Below are 16,622 nucleotides of genomic sequence, written 5' to 3'. Positions count from 1 at the left end.
GAAACAAATAAGAACATCTGATCATGAACAGCAAGAAAGCAGTACCGATGATGACATGGACGGGAACGATAACGCCAGAGAAGGCAGACTGAATGACCCCCAAGCGGCTTCACCGCCAAGGAAAAGGATCTCAACACGCAACACGTCAACAAGACCGGGCAGATAGATATTCTTAATTCTTTTTTTATTTTTACTTATTTTGTAAAAGCTTAAAAGATTCACGGCTCAGTTGTGCTAACGCATTGAGCCGTGTCGAAAAAAGCTTAATAAAAAAACTACAAGGGGCAGCTCTATGGGGTTGCACGAACTGTACACGTAGGACTATACTACTTAATGTAAAATATTTATCTTCTTAGTACTTAGTGTGTGGGAAAAACACTCGGACCGGTGAAGAAAAATCAAATTTTGAACAATATAATCACATCTCATGTATAGACCAAGCTTTCTAGTTGCTCTCAAACAGATCCTAAAAGTCAAACACCCATAGATAACCCCAAGTTTGTAGATGTGTTTCGATGCCACATGATTGTAAAATGGTTAATATTACGTCATGAAAATTCAATTCTTTCGTGACAATTTTTTTGCCTGCAAAATGCCCTGTGTGTATGCAAAGGTCATGATTTGTTGGGATATTAGCATTGATCGGAAAATACTTTCCAACACTGCGCATTGCATACATACAAGACATTTTGCAGGTCACCAGAAGCTGTTCATTTTACCACCGCCACATGTTCATTTTACTTACTCGTTATAAACATGTCTCAGTTTTGGACCTGCGTTGTGCAGGTTGATTATACCAGTTGCAAGTGGGGCCAAATTCACCAAGTTCCGTAAAATTTCTTTTAAATTACAGAATTGATAAAATTGCTTAGATGAGCTAAACTAATTAATCAAACTGTCCTTGCGTTTAAACCAAAATGGGTAGCTTACTACTACCACTACATTACTTAATTTCAAGCGAAAATATCAAATACATATGCTAGTTAAACCAAAAATTTACTGGCAATATTACAGCGGCATTTAGGAAGCAGTTGAAGCGGTCGCCTGTTGGACGACACAGGCTAGCGTCCCTCCACAGCCAGTGTAACGGACTTCTAACTCAGCTACACTGACTGTAAAAAACACAGCGCAGTGATCTGCTTCGCCAGCCGTTCAACAGGGAACTGAACGTGTCTGGCCAAGTCCGTTCTTTAAACAGTCGATGATGACGTCATTCATAGAAGCGTAGCGCGCTAGGTACACCAATCTGTCGTACTGGGCTTGGGAAGCGCTATCTTCTGTGTGTTAATGCGCGATATTTTGACAAGGTTGTATATTATTTATTTTTTAATGCTATGATATCAAAAACCTTTAGGTTTATCTATTGGAATCTATTCTTAGCAGTATTTCGGGGCGATTTGCGCAAATTATTTTTGTAGAATTTGCAGAGTGCACCTCCATATCGAAAACAAAGACGTAGTCCTACGTCAAAAATCTTAGAACATTTTCAAATTCTAAGAAATCAACCAGAAAAGTTATTTTGAAAAATGTGATTTTCATGGATATATCATATAAAACTCCACAGCAAAGTTGTTTCTTATTATATTCCCTACAATTTTGCTGAATACAGTTTTTTATTATTTTCATAAATGACATAACAAAAATTTGCTTCCCAGCGTTAGGGAGATTAATCTCCAAACTAATACTTTAATAAAATGGGGAATGTTTTATATACAAAATTTGCTGAAGAAACTATAGCTCGAAAATCGTTTTTTCGCGGTGAAAACAATTTTGATCACGATTTTGCCTATTTGGAAACACTGCACACTCCAAAGTCCATTCTTAATCTTACCAGGAGTCTCTGCTCCAAATTTGAACAAAACCGGACAAGTCCATAGTTACCGAACCAACCTGTTCGCAGTTTGTATGGGATTTTCCGACAATTCACATGGATAACTTGAATTTTTAGTGCTTACAACTTTGTCGAAGACTGCAAATCAATCCAACCTTCTTGGAAGAAGTTATTAAATTTTTAATTAAGGCATATCGGAGTCAGTTTTGCATAGGCCTAACAGCACATGGTGGTGAATCAGTAATCGATTCTCATGAACATTATTTGTTATTGAAATTATAGTTAGGTTTAGTGGAATAGAATGTTTTGAAGATTTTAAGTACAAGATATGGATCATCTGAAATTTATTAAGTAAGCTAAATTGTCTGATTCGGGAAAATCAATAAGTTTTGTAAAGCTTAGGCTGGTAGTTAGTCGATGAACCACAATAAATAGAAAAAAGTTCGAGTTTCGGAAAATGGCTTCATGAAAACCGAAAAAGGTCATATTTTGCTGTGTAATACGCTCACTTTTCTTCAAAATAATAAGATTTTTTTTTATTTTTTCGCCATTTTAAAAACGCGGTTTCGAGAAAAACGCTATTAAAGAGTGTCCCACATCAAATTGCATCACGGGAGAAAGGCTGTAGAAAATGACCCATTGCGTATTTTCTCCTGAAAATTTTGGGTAGAAATAGTTTAGAGTGTATTGTTTACACTGTATTTTTATCGTTGTCAGTTTTTCGAAAATTGTTGCTGATAGATTGAAATTTGCGTGTGTTATAGCAAATATGCGCGAGGTATGAGATAATTTTTTAATTAAGAGGATTTTTACCTATAAAAAGGCAAAATTTATCGTTAAAAAGAAAAACCTTCATTTAAAAAGAGTAAAAAACCCCTAAATTGAAAATTTATCTCAAAAACTCAACGTAGAGGTTAGGTATTTTTTACATAGAATGCAAAGTTTGAAAGCAATCGGTTAAGTAGTTTTTGAATGGCAGGGAACACCGCTAATCATGTTTTTACAGAGACGATTTACAAAAAGCTTCGTCACCGAATCGTTTGTCGATATTTTTGCATAAAAAGCTACAGAATGTTATTGAAATGATACACTATAATGTACGAAAGTTTTGATCAATTCGCTTCACGCAAAGTTCTAAAAAAATCACAAAAAGGGATTTTTCACATTGAAACCCTCACCGCCTCCCGCACCCCACCCCTTTAAACAAAAGAAGTTCAGCGTGGCCACAGAGATTGCGGGAGACTGTTTTAGAAGTTCAATGCTAAAAATTAGGCCGATAAATTGGAAGTCGATTTTTTGCCCACTACACCAGACGCCCCCTTAATGTTGAACCCATTTGAATATGTACAGAGAAGAGAAGGGCCACTCAAAAGCAAAACTTCTCACAATTCTTTTTAAAATCACTAGTGGCACGTGGTGTCGAAGCCCTGCAAAATACACTGTTAATCAACACATTAGTTCAAAATTATACGACGTTACTGGTATAAAATATCTAGCAAATTCATCCCCGATAATCCGACAAGTGGTCAGAATATGTTCTACCAAATAAAAATTGTCATGCAATAATTAACCCAGCTTTCAAATATTAACTGCGTTTTTGGGTTGCAACGGATATTTTACTTTAAAAAATAACCAATCTTTTTCCATCGAAAAACGAAAGTTTTAATGTTAAAGTATGTAAGTATGTTTAAATATCAAAACTTTTGACTGCACAGTTAATTCTTAGTGCACTGCCCAAGAAAGATTTTCAATGGATATCTTCCCAATGGTTATTGGGTGTCCTTTCTTTTGAAAACCACCAAGCAAGGACATTAAATTTAAATACAAACAGCATTTTGTTAGCCAGTCATTTTCCTTTTCCAGGATTCGATATAAGTTTTTTGGTCCTTATAAAAGTGGAGGAAATTAGTTTATAATTATTTTCAATCTTTAATATTGGAGTCTGCTTTGTATAAATTCTCATGAGTATCTTTTAATTTTTACGAAATGTCACCAAGGTCTGTAAACCATGACAATCGTTCTGACTACTCACCAGTGCTGCCACAATTAAACCTGTACTGGGAGTTGAAAATTCTTCGTATTCTGTACCAACACAATGACAAACAGAATCGTTTTATATAATTATTTTTCATTCGAGATAGTGATATGCTGAGTTGGTGCTGGTGCTGATATTTGGCTGCGAAAAACCAAAAAAATCTGATTCGGAATCAGTTGTTTCATTTGCGATAAAATTTCGCCAGAAACCAGTCAAAACTACGGTGTGTTCTACTAAAATTTCCGAAAAATCTATAAAAAATTGAAATATTTCCAAAAATCTGTGGAAATCGGTGAAATTTTCATCAAAATGTTAAAAATCTGTCTTCTGAAAAAAAGAAGCTGTGACCAAAAATCAGGCAATCTATGAGACGTTTGTTTGACAACTCAGTGAAGGGGTTTTGTAACAAGTTTGTTTTGTTTTACTCCTGCAAACACAAATACAAATTTCATTCATCTCTGATATGTATTACATCATTCGGATATCATTGCGTTACCAGTTTATATGGGAGTTCGCTGTGTGACCGCAATCTTTAACCCGTAACTTTTATTTATTCCATGAATTTAATTTATTTTGCTCATCAAAATTTTCGTTAGTTTTATATAAAAATATATTCTCGGGGTCGAGTTAGGTTGGGGGGCTTCAATTTTAAAATTAAATATTTTTTATGAACTCGGGTTCGAGTCAGGTCCGACTTTCTACGTTTTCAATTTCTCGTGTACAGGTCGGATTCGGGTACGACAAAATGAAACCCGACCATCTCTAAGTGTGTAAGACTTTTCTATTAGTTTAAATAGTGAATAAAATCAAGTTCAGCTATGGACTGTAGTACCACAGCTTGCTTTGATCGGAGTGGTTCTAATTCACTAAAATCTGAAATTTTACTTTTTAACGGTTCGAGATAGAATTTCGTAATCATCCACATTATTGATTATGGGAAAATTTCAAAAAAATCTCACCCCGGATAATCGAATCAAACTTTTTTTGTGTTATTTTATGAATTTAAGCTTCATTCGTGGAGAAATTGGAAATAAAATGGTCAGGGTAAATATTCCTATATTTCAGGGTGTGATTTGTATTTTCAGTTGGTTTTCATTTATTATTCATATTGGTAACGAGTTAACGGCATGTATCAGTTGTTTATAGCTATTTGTGTAAGAATTCTAAAATAAACTTTTTAATAAGGTGTGTCTTTTGCAATACAGGTCAAACTCGATTACCCGAGGCTTCGATTTTCCAAGGTAAATGATTCAATTACTCGAATACCAGAAAAAATAAAGTTAGTAAGTAAACTGGAGGTCGTCTGTTTCTTAGCTTCAGTTTAATTTACGTGGTTGTGTTACATATCATAGCAACCATGTCTTTTAACCCTCATTCTAGTTAGAAGAGTGCGTGTTGTGCCCTCACAAGGAGATCCTTGTCCTTGTAGCATCATTTAGTTGACCAATGTCGTACCGGATTGTCAGGTAATAACTACGCGTGTAGTCTTCGCAAACTCTCCCACTCATACTTGTCACTAGCGAAGGACTACCAGGTTACGTAGACGATGGGATCCCGGTCGCCTCAACGAGAAGTACTGCTGGCGCCATATTTACATAGCCTAACATCCATTTTTGCTTGAACTACCCAAGAATTTAAATCAGCTCCAGTGACGGCCTGGGCTCTTTTCAGAATCTAGTTAACCATTTTATGACCAACTTTTTTTTTAGAACTATTGGTGTCAATAAACACGAAAACACAGGTTTAATAAAGATAGGTGCTTCTTTTGCAGTGCTAGAAGCTGCTCAATATTTACCTTCGGATCTAGTCCAATTGCATGAAAAAGGTAATTGAGGGAAATCTAAATTATAAAGTTTTAGCAGTTTTTAAAAATATTGCCAGGCTAAGAAAATATTCCAATATTTCATTTTCACCATTAACAGAAACTTCCCCTGTCAGCACTGCTTCAGCGGAACCCAATCAGATTGATTGTAATAACTTCTGTTCTACTGATAATATTTATAAATTTTTGTGCTCAACTGAAAGATCTTAGTTGCTTTCATTAGCCTTACTTGTCGTTTTGTAAACCAAAAGTTATAGTCATTTACAAACGTGGTTGTTTATCAACAAGAAGGACATGAGGAGGTTAAATATGCCATTGGAACTCTGAGCAGGAATCAATTAACCCCCCCCCCCTCCAATTGCCCGAAAAAATGTTCTATTGACTGCAATAATCGAATTAGTAGTACAGTAGTTGAAATTTGATTGATTTGTTCAAAACACCCGGATAATCAAATCACGGATAATCGAATCGCCGGATAATCGATTCCGACCTGTATTTAAAAATCTTTATAGAACACACTGGCGTTTTTTTAAAAATGCTTCTATTTGTACGATCTTTACAGAAATGATTTTTCGTTAAGATGACTTAAGATATCTTTCAGACATTTTGAAAAAGAATAGTTTGTCTCAAAATACAGTGCCTCTAGCTCTTTCGTTAGAAAGCTGTAAATACTTTGCACAGAAAAAGTCATTGTCATTTTTGGTGATGTATACTACAAAATAAGATATTTCATATGGCAGAAACAGTATTTCTTGAGCGTTTTTTCAAAACGTCATATCTACAATGAGTTACTCTCTGTTTATACTTTCTCTTTCGATTTTTACGGCGTCACTATAACACTTTTCACTTATTTTACAGTACAGATCGAAAGGCGGTGGTTTTAGCTAGCATATTATGCAAAGAGCTGAGGAATAAATGTTAAAGTGACCGAATTATTAACAGAAGAGAAAGTAAAAAAAGAGAGTAACTCATTGCAGATATGACGTTTTGAAAAAACGCTCAAGATTTAACGTTAGGTGCCCTAATCTAATATAATGGTTGAGAAAGTTGAACTTCTTATGTAAAAGTTATCATAACTTTAAAAAGAAAAACCTGTTTTAATCCACCTAGAGGTGCAATTGTGCCTTTCTCATTTCTCCAAACTATGATTTAATAGCTGGTTCGTACAATATAACTTTATGGAAATGTCTTTCATTCTTATTACAATTGGTAAGTATATATAAGAGCACCTTTTTGCATTCATCGCGGTATCGGTTTGAATCGGAGTTTTCTATGTGATCGACCTCCACAACCCGTAACTCCGGTGCTGGAAGTCGGATGGAGATGGAATTTAATATCAGTTTCTGGGGACGCAACACCTTTCATTTGAGACTAAGTTGAGCAAATCTAGCCATTTTCGAGAAACCAATATAACCGTTATTCTGACTTTGGATGCTTCCGGATCCGTCGATGGTGGCCAGTGTGGCCAAAGAGACTTTGAATGACTGTTGGGGACCTAGATCTACAAATTCAACAGTTGTGTTTACATTTTGGAAAAAAATCACCTTTTTACATTCATCGCAGAATTCGTTAGAATCGGGATTTGCTGCGTGATCGTACGTATCACCCTGTAATTCAGGAACCAGAACTCGGATCCACACAAAATTCAACAGCAGCTGATGGACCTTTCATTTAAAATTAAGTTTGTCAAAATCGGTTCAGAAAATTCCGAGAAACCGATTTGGAAAAATCAACAAATTTTGTTTTGTAACCATACTCTTCAACTCGTAATTCGGAACAAGATGTCGGTTGAAAATGAAATTCAATAGCAACCTATGGGAATATTATACCTTTCATTTGAATCTTAGTTTGTAAAAATCGGTTCAGCCATCTCCGAGTAACCGATGTGGACATTTTGTTAACAAATCCGCACATACACACACATACATACACACATACACATACACATATACATACACACAGATATTTTGCGATTTCGTCGAACTGAGTCGAATGTTATATGAGACTCGGCCCTCCGGGCCTCGGTTAGAAAGTCGGTTTTTGGAGCAATTGCATAACCTTTCTATATGAGAAAGGCACAAGAATAATATTTAATTAGCCTAATCAGCATGAGTTCAATGTTATCTTCATGTGATTATATTTTGAAATATAGGGGGAATGGGTTTGAAAGTGGAGGGAATGGGGGGTTAATAGAGTGGGAGTGGAGGATGCGTCAGAAATCCTTCATCTTATTTCGGTATACGGGGTGGATGAAGGAAATGCGGGCGTGAGGGTGGTCCAAGGGGAGGGGAATGATGAAGGAGGGAGGTGTAAGGGCAAGCCGGTGGGGGGGGGGGGGTCTAGGGGGAGCGACGCAATACTCAACTGCATATTTTGCCTTCCATTTGAGACTTGGTTTGAGAAAATCGGTTCAGTCATCACCGAAGAACCGATGTGACTTTAATTGTAGAATATGCCCGGAATTCCGGACTTCCGGAATCGTCGATAGTGGACAATATATTCAAAGAATGTTTGATTAGCAATCAGTTATCTAGATCTGCGATTAGAAGTAATTTGGTGACCATTTCAATAGTTTTTAGCCTCTGAGGTATTACGATTGTACCGATTTATATGGGAAATTCCAGTGTATCCTTACTAACACCCCTGTAACTCCGGAAGCAAGAGTCAGAACCGAATGAAATTCAGCAGCAGTCAATGGCATTACTGTATCTTTCATTTGAAATTAAGTTCGTAAAAATCGGTAGAGAATTCGTTGTGGAATGGGTGTGATATTAGCTTAGGAACTTGGCGGGTCCCCCGGGGGCGTCATGAACTGTCATAGGTGGCCAATGTGGTCAAAGCTGCTTTGATTGATCATTAGTGATCCAGACCCTCAAACCAGAGTAATGTTACATCAATTTTAATATGTTTTCCATCATTTGAACATTATGGTGGTACCAGTTTATATGGGAATTTGCTGTGTGACCGAACTCTTCAACCCGTAACTCCGGAACCGGAAGTCGGATCAACTAAAAATTCAATAGCAGCTTATGGGAGCGTTATACCTTTCAGATGAAACTAAGTTTGCGAAAATCGGTTCAGCCATCTCTGAGAAAATTGTGTGAGTTTAAATGACACACACACACACACATACACACACACACACATACACACACACACACAGACATTTGCCGATCTCGACGAACTGAATCGAATGGTGTATGATACTCGGCCCTCCGGGCCTCGGTTAAAAAGTCGATTTTTACAGTGATTGCATAGCCTTTCTTTATATGAGAAAGGCAAAAAGATTTTGATTACTGTATTGGAACAAATTGGGCGCCCTTACTTAATTTTGAAGTCGTTCAGAGGTTACTTTAGTGTATAGTAAGAACTGTACAAATAAAAGCGTTTTTATGCACCAGCCTAAAGGATGTTTTTAGATTTCTCGTAGAATGGAAAGTATGAAAGATAGAGCTTCCATATCTTCAGCAAATTGGTCTGAATTGTGTTATTCTACAACTTCATTGAAGACAATCAAAGTCTATCTCGAAACGAAATTCAATTTTGGATTTGGATGGAAGTCCAATTTTGGAATTTTGGGCCTTTTCTGCGTTCTCTTCTTCTTCTGTTTTTCTTCTGGTAGCAAACCAGAGTAAAAAGTAGCAAGTATTTTTTGCTCCTGTTGCCCCGGAACAACTTCCGTGTACTTGAACAAACTTAGTATGAGTGGGTTCTTAATGACATCCGCTATTATTTCATATCAAAACTGAGGTAATCATTCCAAATGAGAGATCCTCATTATTTAATGATGAAAACAATACATATGGTGTAACAGTGGCGTAGTAAGAAAATTAGTAAGAATTTTTTTTGTATATATATGAAAAAATGTTCAAAATCATTCTGAGCAGGAAAAAAATGTTCAAAACCAACAACTCAGGGAACGGATTTGGGTAGTCAAGGTAGTAAAGCTGTTGGTATAGAATTAATGCTCTTCCCCTACGAGGACAATCTGGGCGGCAAACTTCAGACTGTCTAATTTACTGAGCCCTTCAGTTCCCTTGTGCCATTCAGTACCACTTCCTCGTTGAGCTTCCGACTGGTTCGCGAACTACTCGGTCTAGTCCCCGACGATAGATCTAGCCTACTCCGACGAAAAGTTCCCCGGCGAGAGAAGTTCGAAAGCAAGCCAACGAGCCAGGTGCTGCGAGCAGTTCGGCGATTCCGGTAGAGTAGGGCATCCGGTTTGCTGGAGCCCCGGCGCGGCTGGTGGTGTATCGTCGCGATCTACGCGGTCTCGTTCCCGGCGGTGAATCTGACTACGCTGACGGAGAGGTCCCAGACGAAAGAAGTTCTCCCGATACCGATTCTTATTTGGTTTCAGTACTGCAACTTCTTGAGCCCTTTGGGTCCGTGGCCGGTACCATTTAGCACCCCAACTCCTTTAAGCCCTTTAGTTCTCTTCTTGGGCCATTTAGCACTACTTCCTTGATGATTCATTCAGCTCCTCAACTTGTTCGCGAGCAACTCGGTCTATTCCCCGACGATGGACTTAACCTACTCCGACAGAGAATTCCTCGGCGCGAGAAGTTCTCCCGAGATCGAGCTAATCAGCTAGGTGCCAAGGTCAGTTCGGCGATTCTGGTGAAGCAGGGTGTCCGGTGCACTGGTGCGCCGATGACCCGTGACTAGTGGTGCCTCGTCGCTGTCTACTCAGTCTAGTCCCCAGCGGTGAATCAAATATATTTTTCTTCACAGACTCCCAGCAATGACTTCGTGGCCCCCTAGGGGTCCGCGGACCCCTGGTTGAGAATCTCTGATCTACATAATATCTCTGTTTACTGCGTTCCACGTCTTTACGTTGCTTGTCATTCTGTAGGCTACATTATCCGGGTTGATGATGGTGAGGACCGTTTTAAGTAGCTCCCTGCACATCACTCCAAACCTCGGACATTCAAAGACTCTCCTCGGACATTCAAAGACGCTCCGGTGTCTCCTCGACGATCTCACACTCCAAGCACAGTGTTGACGTTGCGTACCCACATCGATGAAGATACTCCTTAAGCAGCCGTGGCTCGGTAGGAGCTGTGTCAGGTGGAAGGTCATCTCTCCGTGCTTTCTATTGACCCACGCCGATAGGTTTGGATGAGCCGGTAGGTCCACTTTCCTTTCTCCGTATTGTCCCATTCCTGCTGCCACGTCACCATCGAATGGATTCTCATCATCTTCCTCACGTTTCTGGCGTTTCATTGTTTGTAGCACTTGATATCCTCCGTCAGGGTAATGCAGATGGTGATCATCTCGGCGACAAAGCATACTGCCGCCGGTACGCAATCGCAACTCGTACGACCAGCAATCGAAGCATCCTGTTCAACTTTTCGCGGTTTCATTGTCTCCGTCACCGACACCTCCATTTCTTCAAGTGTCTCACCGTTAGTGACACATCGTCCACCAAACCAACGATTTTCACTTTCCTAGGAAGCCGCAGTGTTAAGACCCCATCGTACATCCCATTCCAAAGTGTTGGACAGAGAATGGAGCCCTGAGGAACGCCCGCTGTGACTCGCATTGCATATTGGCCGTTTGTTCGTCTGGTACAGCAGTGCTCTACTCTGGTAGTAGCTCTTCAGGATCTGGCTCATTCTTTTATGTCACGCTGCAGCATTGGTCTATTCGAGGCTGGATGGCCCGGTGACTTCCCTGACTTTAGCAGCAACATCAGTTTCTGCACCTTCCTCATTTCGGGGATTACCATCATCTAAAGACTTCAGCAGTAGCATCCTGAATATGTCCGGATATGCCAGGATCGCAGCTTTCAGCGCCACGGTTGGTATTTCATCCGGATAGGGGGTTTTCTCTGATTTTAGTCACATCGACGCTTCTTTGAGCTCGTCGTTAGTCACTTACCACTCGGCTGTGTTACCTCCTTCTTCTTCGCCGTACGGTGTCGGTGACCAGGTAGTTGAATCGTGATTCGGGAAGAGACCCTCAACGATTATCTTTAGCTTACCCGGGTATATTTAAGTTGGTGTTGACGGACCCTCGTCTTCGTCATGACGACTCAGTACGCGTCCCACAGGGATTGGCGTTTATTTCTCAGCACAGCTACTTATGGCAATTGGCTTGCTAAGCTTGATCTCCCGTTTTAAAGAGTCCCTACCTTCTCGAAACGTCGCTTGCGCTACTCTCTCACTCTCCGTTCTTACGATCTGAGCCTGCCTTCTGGATCTAAGACAAGAAGCGTGTACGCCGTCTACTGCATGGCCCTAGTTTTCGTGACATTGTATCGTCACAAGCCGTCACAATCCTTCTTGTTAGATCAGCCGCATCAACGTACTTGATTACGTTGTTCGCCGAAGTAACTAGGTTTTCGTTAAAGTCTTTCGTCTTCCACTTTAGCTTGCGGCCCGTCCTTCTTCATGCTGCAGCAGGGTTCCATTGGCTGATGCGGTAGCGAATCGCCTGGTGGTCTCTATGGGGATACTTCTCTCACACTCTCCAGTCCATGTTCGCCGTCAGTCAAGGACTACAGAATGTGGCAAAATTTCTCTCGGTACCGATATCCGTTTCGTGAACCAATAAGCTCCCAGCTCCTCGCTTCGCCGCGATCTACTTGTTATAGTCCTCGGCGGTTGAGCTAGCCTCCACACCGTGCCGTCAGGTAGGTGTCGAGTCTGCAGCCAATTTTCACTACAAGGAAATATTTTCACAAGATAACTTTAGCAAATGAAACTTTGAGAATTTTATTTAAAATTTTAGGCATATTTTTGTTTAACATATTGAATTTTTGCAAAATTCTCCAAAATATTTCGGGGGTGGGGGGGGGTTTCGTTCCCAACCCCCCCGCTACTACGCCACTGTGGTGTCATATTACAAAAAAAAACTGAATATTGGTACCCGATATGTTTATCCGCAGACGTAGCAGTATCGATATTGCCCATACAAGCAAAACATTCGTGTCTAGCGAGAGATTCGTGTTCGATAATTATATTTTCGGAATTGATTGTATTTTCGACAATTCGAAGCAAAATCAGTTGTAAGCAGATTCTTAAAACTTTTAAATTTTAACTATCAAATGAAGATGTTGGCAGCAAAGAAAGGACGCCTGTCAGCCGGCTGGTCCAACCATATCCCGAGATAGTTTTCAATAGAACCTAAGCACACTGAGAATCTATCGTTATTTTCTCTTCTGTTAATAACTCGATCGCTATAACATTTATTCCTTAACTATTCGCATAATAAGCTAGACTAAACCGTTGTCTTTCGATGTGTACCGCAAAAGTAGTGGAATGTTTTATAGTGACGCCGTAATAATCGAAAGAGAAAATGAACATAGAGAGGCTCTTTCTGTACCTAGGCCCCATTGAAAACTTTCCCGAGATACACAGAACATAAACAAAACTGAAATCGGAGAGTGAGTTTTGGGCGCCATTTACAGCGTGTATCTTGTTTGTGATGGACTTCTTCCGAAAAGTGCCTAAAATTGTGAATGTTTTGAATTTATTCAAGTTCACAAGTAGATAGAACCAAACTTACGATAGAATACTTACAGGAACTGCATGCTCATCTTAATGGGTCGCTGAGCAACCGGACACTGAAGGAACTAGGAGCGATTAAATATGGGAAAGATGACCCGGCGACAACAGCTGATGAGTGCTTCTACAAAATAACCACCGGGCAAAGCTTAACCTTGAAAGAGTAAGTTTGTTGTTTACTATCTACCGGTTTACAGCCGCGTTCAGTACAGTATAGAGAAAATCTTGAGTGTATTAATGTTTGAAAACAATTTTTTTAATAAACAAATTCAAAGTTAAGATGCGAGTGTACTAAGAATAAATCGACTTTATTAAACATCTCATAAAAATCGGTATATTTTAAATTCAAAAAACCTTGTAACACTTTAGTCACAGACGTTACCTCGAGCGTGTAAGTGAGATATAACGGACTACTCTATGGTAATTGGGATATCGTCATCATTTTGATTGAATTGATAGCTGCCCGAGCAAATTCTCAGAATGTGGTTTTTAAATGGGATCCGCCGGACCACGGTGATGGTGTTTTCATGAGTTGAACCCACGCCAAACACTATCAAAACACCGTGCAATAGGGGTGAATTTGGACCATGATCATGGGTGCATTTTGGGCTTTTCGTTTGCTCGGATGATCCCAGTGATTGGTCAACATGGTTATACCATTAGTTGGAATATGCTGGTATGGTGGCGCTAGTAAATCATTAAGATGACAAATAACAGACGTCCAGTGTTAAAATTGTGTATAAACTAGCTACACGTTCAAGTGCAATTTGGATCCAGTTGCGCTACTGAATTTGGCTGAATTGATAACTGATCAGATAGAGATACCAAAATGGTCTAAGTAGTGATATTTCTAATTAGGATTTGCTGGTAAGGCAGCGTACCTGTTTTAACGGATATGCGATCAAAAAATTACACTGTACTATGTATTATAAAACATATATTGTATCTCGACAAAGTTTCATTCGTTTACAGCTAGTATGATCATTACTTCCAGATGCTTCCAGAAGTTCAAATACGCTCATGATCTAACAGACCAACAGGAAACACTTGCCTATGCAACTCGAGCAGTTATTCAGGACTTTGCGGCGGATAATGTGGTTTATCTCGAGCTTAGAACGACTCCCAAAACGACGGCGCATATGAGTAAGAAGCAATATCTGACAACAGTGCTGGATACAATCAGGTAAGAAGAGCTGCGTATCATATTTCATACGAAAATCACACCTACTTCGAATCCACATTCCACAGAAAAGTACAGAATGAAATCCCATCGATTACAGTCAAACTGCTTCCCTCGATCGATCGCTCCAAGGGACTGCAGGAAGCGGAGGAGAATGTTTCCTTGGTGGTCGAACTCTGCGAAGAGTACCCAGACATAATCAAAGGGATGGATCTGAGTGGAGCTCCGTTCGGAACAAGCTTCTCCGATTTCGGAGTCATCTTGAAAAAGGCCCAATCGTGTGGACTGAAGATGGCGCTGCATTGTGGAGAGTTTGAGGATGATGATGAAATACGGGACATGTTCGAGTTCGGAACCGATCGCATCGGACATGGCACGTTCATTAGGGGTACTAACCTGGAGGTTGCTCGAAAAAGGGGAATCCCATTTGAGTGTTGTCTCACCAGTAATGTCAAATGTAGTACAGTTAGTTCCTACAAAGAGCATCATTTCAAGAAACTTTGGGATGGAGGTTTTGCTGTGTGTATTTGTGTGAGTATCTGCTTGGAACTGGTGTTGATTGGATGTTATTCAATTTCGTGTTTTTTAGACGGATGATTTCGGAGTGTTCGATACTACTCTCTCACAGGAGCTAAGCATTTGTTGTGAAACCTACGGATTAAACTTACAAGATATTATTCAGCTGCAAGAAAATACGATCCACTACACTTTTGCAAGTGAGGAAGAAAAACAGAAGTTGATGGAAATATTCAATAATTTCAAAAACACAGTGAAATTCGTTTAGGGTCCAATATAGATTTATTTATTCCTACCAGCGTCTTTTTACAAATCTGCCTCATCGTTTTAGAACTATAAATGTTACGTACAGATTACGCATTTCTTTATTTTTTCTGTTGAATTAAAAACTTTTCTTCGTACTTTACTCTGATTTGTGCGCTTGAAATCCCATTTTGCACTGTCGAAAGTGTGTATTTTTACTATGTTTATATAACTTCATTGCTTGCAAATCCTAATTTGAAATGAATCAAACAAAATTTAACAGTCTTTCGAATTTGAAGCACAAGGACAAGTGACAGGTGCGATTGAAAATGATTTCGAATACTGGAGGTAACCCGAGCAAAGTCTGATAGCAAATTGAAAACTAATCTGGACATTGTGGTGTAAACGGCGATGATTACTCAGGTCGATATTGTTTTGGTTGTTAAAAAGTCCAAAATCCAAAGTAGAAAAATTGTGCTATGATATCAAAAAGAAAATTATTTCTGCTATCAGTAAGAGCAAATTAAAAGCTAATTGAGATGATGAGAGAATTTGTTAAGGTTAAACAGAGAATGGGCAAAAATCGAAAATGAAAAAAGCAGTTTTTTTTCCACACCGTGTGTTAGAAAAATTAATCAGCAGTACTGTAACAATATTCTACATAAGCTGATTGATTTTTAAGAAGAGCTAACACACGATGTGGAAAAAAAATACTTTTTTTCGATTTTTGCTCATTCTCTGTCCAACCTTAATAACAAAATAAGTCTTTCGTTAGATATTTTGCCAAAAAACAAACTTTGTTTAAAAAAAAATGGCCCATGTAAGCACAGCAAAATGAGATCAAAATTTGATGTCATATTTGCCAAATATATATGAATATCAATATAAGATTTCAGTTTGATACTGACACCAAAATATGGTCTCTACTTGCTGTAATTTTGATGTCCGACTTTGCTCGGGGACCCATTGGATGCAAGGTACAAAATAAAATTGCGTTGCTAAGAACTATTCCAATTTTCTACCAGTACGGCAGCCAAGAATAAAATAGACATCACTGATGACCAAAACTTGTCTTTGGCCATGTTAGTCTGTAGTGTAAATTCTGGGAGTTACGATGGAATCCAGCATTAAGCTTGCATTGGTTTCTTAAAGACAGTTGGACAATTTGCACCTCGGTTTAAATAAGAGAAGTTATATCTCTTTAGCGTGACATTAAAATTAAACAGTCTACCTTCTCATCTCGTACAGAACAGAAGCGAAACACTATGTATCTTTAGAGGTATGCGGGTTATTGCAGTTTCCGGTGTGGATTATTAGTGTGAGTTAATATCTCAATCCTTTTTCAATTCATTCTAAGAGTGGAGTTATTAAAAAAAGCATTTTATAGTTTCTTTTTCATTTCAGGATAATATATGACTTGACACTTGGGATTGCAAACAGCCAGTCCCGTAGCGTGCGGTTGGCCAGGTTGGCCCCGGCCAAGG

General features: G+C 39.1%; 1 protein-coding gene across 1 annotated transcript; it reads left to right on the top strand.

The window, feature by feature from the left end:
• The first annotated feature begins 13,044 nt into the window (after positions 1–13,044).
• On the top strand, positions 13,045–15,251 carry LOC131693596 (adenosine deaminase-like protein). Its single transcript, XM_058981520.1, has 5 exons — positions 13,045–13,149; positions 13,217–13,362; positions 14,194–14,382; positions 14,448–14,910; positions 14,969–15,251. Exons 1-5 carry the CDS (start codon positions 13,120–13,122, stop codon positions 15,161–15,163), a joined length of 1,023 nt encoding a protein of 340 aa, XP_058837503.1. The 5' UTR covers positions 13,045–13,119; the 3' UTR covers positions 15,164–15,251.
• Positions 15,252–16,622: the final 1,371 nt, after the last annotated feature.

The sequence above is a fragment of the Topomyia yanbarensis genome, chromosome 3 (genome assembly GCF_030247195.1).
Source record: "Topomyia yanbarensis strain Yona2022 chromosome 3, ASM3024719v1, whole genome shotgun sequence".
Lineage (NCBI taxonomy): Eukaryota > Metazoa > Arthropoda > Insecta > Diptera > Culicidae > Topomyia > Topomyia yanbarensis.
The sequence above is the reverse complement of the archived record's forward strand: the minus strand, read 5'-3'. Positions and strand labels throughout refer to the sequence as shown.